This window comes from Glycine soja, chromosome 9 (genome assembly GCF_004193775.1).
Source record: "Glycine soja cultivar W05 chromosome 9, ASM419377v2, whole genome shotgun sequence".
Lineage (NCBI taxonomy): Eukaryota > Viridiplantae > Streptophyta > Magnoliopsida > Fabales > Fabaceae > Glycine > Glycine soja.
In genome coordinates this window covers 3164589-3168185 of record NC_041010.1, presented here as the reverse complement: position 1 = coordinate 3168185, position 3597 = coordinate 3164589, and the positions used below count along the sequence as shown (strand labels likewise).

Here is a 3597-nt window from a genome sequence, read left to right as displayed (position 1 = left end):
TTGATGTGGCTCCTTGCGTTAAGTGATTAGCTTGGGTTGAACGGTTCTGACTCGCTGAGCGCGACATCTCTGTTCGTTCATTCGTCATTTTCCAGGCCTCCGCATCAACTCAACTCTATACAAAAATACAACAAAAATTACTCTAAAATTATTAACTTTAATATCTTCTTAACAAAAATTTAGAAAAAGTTAAATCTTATCATTTTCACACAAAATAAGTAATAAAAGAGAAAAAAAATAAGATAATTACTATGTGATTTTAATATACAAATATCGCATACATAGCAACTATCATTTATTTAGTAAATGAGTTTTAGTTAAAGTTTGACGTGGATTAAGTTATAGATCCTTCTCAAATGGGATGATCTATTTGGGCCACTACTGGAAGTGCCCAAGTCATGGAAGAAGACATATTTTATTTTATTTTTCTTATTATTAAATTAATAATCTTGACCTAAGAAAAAAAATTATTCAAAAAAAGTTTAACGAGTGAAGCATTATTCCTTTAGAAGGATCAAGTCACGTGAACCAATTCCGTTAACAAAATTAAAAAAATAATGATTAATTTCATTATAAAATAACTGTATATAAATAATTTTTTTTGTGACATGAGGAAACACTGCATAAAAATATTTGGAAAAAAAAAAATCAATGTATGCAGTTTAGACAAAAAAAAAAATATACATGGTCATGCTCGAGGTTTCAGGCAATAGTAAATGGGAAACAGATTATCAAAATGAAACTTTGTATCATTTGATTAGTGAAATGCACAACATGCAAACATCAACAAAATTGTTCAGAAAATCCTTAATGATCAAATACTCAATTGTATACATACATTATATACCAAAATATATTCGAATTATAGAAGAGAAAGGAAACATCAAAAGCCAAGATATATGGCAAAGTAATATAATCTATACACAAATTAACAATGAGTAGTGTCCACTCCAAACTCATTTCACTCTCATTTGAAGGCCAAAGTAGTTGAAATATCTTGTCTACTTGTTGCTTTCTTTATTAAGAATTTTTTGAAAGATTCAAGAATGGACCGGCCAAGAATCTCAGCCAAGGAATGCTCAATTTGTGGCAGAAGATGGTGAGCCAGAGGGCTTAAAAGCAGCTTGTTCAGCACAGGAGAGAACTTCATTAGGCCCTGCCTCTTCTCTGCCAACACCCAAGAGATCAAGATAATAAAGATAGTGTGAAATGATGTTGTTCATGGCCTCATTATCTGATCCCTGACCACAAGTTTGATCCCCATAGAGCAAGTTTATTGTGGCACCAAATCCGGGTACCCTTTTGGACAATGTGTCATTTTTTGTGGGTTTCCAGTTGCCAACAAAGACATCATGGGGTGATGGTAGGTGCTTCTCTGGTGGGGTCATCCACTGCCAGAGTGCAGCCTGGAAGGCTAGAGTGGCGTTTTGTTCTATGTATTCTGGATGGTTCAACAGATCCACCTTCAAGGCTTCCCCGGCTTTTCCATAGTTGTAGTTCCTGTTATCAAGGAAGAGAAACACAAGGACTTTGATCATTAATTGTTCAAAACTTGGTAAAATCTTTGCATAAAATGCTTCTAACTAACCACTTGCACAAACAAGTAGAGACTTGTATAAAGCATTTACTACCTTCTTGGGAACACAACCAAAACTTTGTGAAAATAAGCAAATAGATATAATGATACTCCAATGGTGGATAAGATTCAAGAGAAATTATTAGATGAGGTAACACTGTGATGTGTGATATGTGATTCTGATCAATTTTTATATGGCACAATTACATTTTTTTCAATTTATGAAAGAAATTTAATAATGTGCCACATATAATAATTTTCCCACATACATGGTGATTAAATTAAGGGATATTCAAGATATCTCAAGATATGAATACCAGTAAAGTGGGATGGCACCACGGCCATAGTATGCTGCGCCAGGAGTGCAAGGGTAGGTTAATTTATAGTAGTCATCGCAGTAGAATTTATCAGGACTCAATTCCTTGCTGTAGCATAAGCCCCAGGCTAAGGGTCCCCCTGTAGCCACCCCATAACCACCTGAAATATTATTCCAACAATTTCTTATCATACAATTTCATGGTCTTTAAACAAATCTCCACTCACACCTAATCATGTATATAACTCCATCTCACTTGAAATGTCCAAATTATTGAGATCATGCAACTAAGATCATGAAATTCAACAAATTGAAAAACAAAATAAGTATAAGGTCATTCCCACGAATGATCATATCATATGTGATATCATGATTCATATGTCAAATAAATGTTAGTAAAAAGTCTCACATTTACCAGAAATAATGCATGTTTGTATTGAAGTTAGAAATGTTATGCACGTGTTTTAATGTCAAATCTAACAAAGAAAAACAAAATGAAAACAAAAACAAGAATTCTGATCTCAAAAGTAATTTTTTACCTGAAAAGCAAACATGAACACTCATAAGACAATCCTCACCTTACAAATCGGTTTTGTAGGGACGAATTATATATACTTACAAGAGGTCTTGCTGCCAACATGGCCAAAGAAAGCAGCAAGTTCCTTCTGGCCACTGGTCTTTCCCCCAGTGGTGCCAAAGCCGTGAGGCTGGTACAGTGCAGCAGCGGTGATGAAAGAACGGTAGTCCCAGAAACCAACAGCATGTGCCACCGGCGAATTGCGCTTCGCGAAGAGGTTCTCAAACTGGTATGTCTGGAAGTAGTCGGAGATAGTCTCATTGCAGCAATATGCAGACCAACCTTTGCACTCCCACCCTTTGTCACACACCTTCTTCCCCTTCACTGTCTTCACCAAAGGCTTCACTGATGATTGTCCACTCACAACCACCAACATTGCTGCAACACCTAACACAAAAACCCATGTTGGACTCATCTTTCTTTTCTATTGAATAATAATATTTGTTTGTCGTGTGGTGTGTTTTTCTTTGCACTAAGTGAGAGAAACTATATAGAAGTGGTTGCATGTATGAAGAGGGTTGTTCTAGACAGGCTGTGATGTGGAGTGAAAGGAGTGTGGAAAGCGAGAGTGTAACTTATTAGGAGGAAGAGATTTTTCAGAGGTGGAATAAGTGGAGCTTTTGCTTCCATTTTCATTCACGTTTGAGTATAAGGGAAGAAAACTCAGAGGGTGGGGGTTCCATCTAATTAATGTGTACTTACTACTTAAGTCTGTATTAGGCAAAAGCTACTAGTATTGGACCTAGGCCCAAATTCTGTGATTTTTTTCATTTTAGTGCTCTTACTTCAGGCCTTGATTTGTTCAGATTGCTACAAATAATTTGGACCTAAAAGACTGCTTGTGTTGGTGGATAAGTGTATGAATGGCTTTCTTGCTCAGAAATTACCTTATGCATAGATTGTTTAAGTAAGATGATAAGGCTACATCTTCTCATGTATTATCAACTTTCTTGTGGTTATTTTGTTTCAGTTTATTTACATGGGAAGAAGAATTTTATCATTCTAATTTTATCCAACTCAAACATAATTATTTTTCAAGAAAAATAACTTTGAGGAATTACAAAGTTGATTTAGTGGTTGGAAGCCACTAATATTTTAACAAAAACTAACAATTAATATTGGTAATAA

General features: G+C 35.2%; 1 protein-coding gene across 1 annotated transcript; it reads right to left on the bottom strand.

The window, feature by feature from the left end:
- Positions 1 to 781: 781 nt before the first annotated feature.
- LOC114367988 (chitinase-like protein 2) lies at positions 782 to 2995 on the bottom strand. Its single transcript, XM_028325296.1, has 3 exons — positions 2512 to 2995; positions 1894 to 2053; positions 782 to 1500 (listed from the first exon to the last, which is right to left on the bottom strand). The coding sequence occupies exons 1-3, from the start codon at positions 2882 to 2884 to the stop codon at positions 1080 to 1082; spliced, it is 954 nt and encodes a 317-aa protein (XP_028181097.1). The 5' UTR covers positions 2885 to 2995; the 3' UTR covers positions 782 to 1079.
- Between the last annotated feature and the right edge of the window lie 602 nt (positions 2996 to 3597).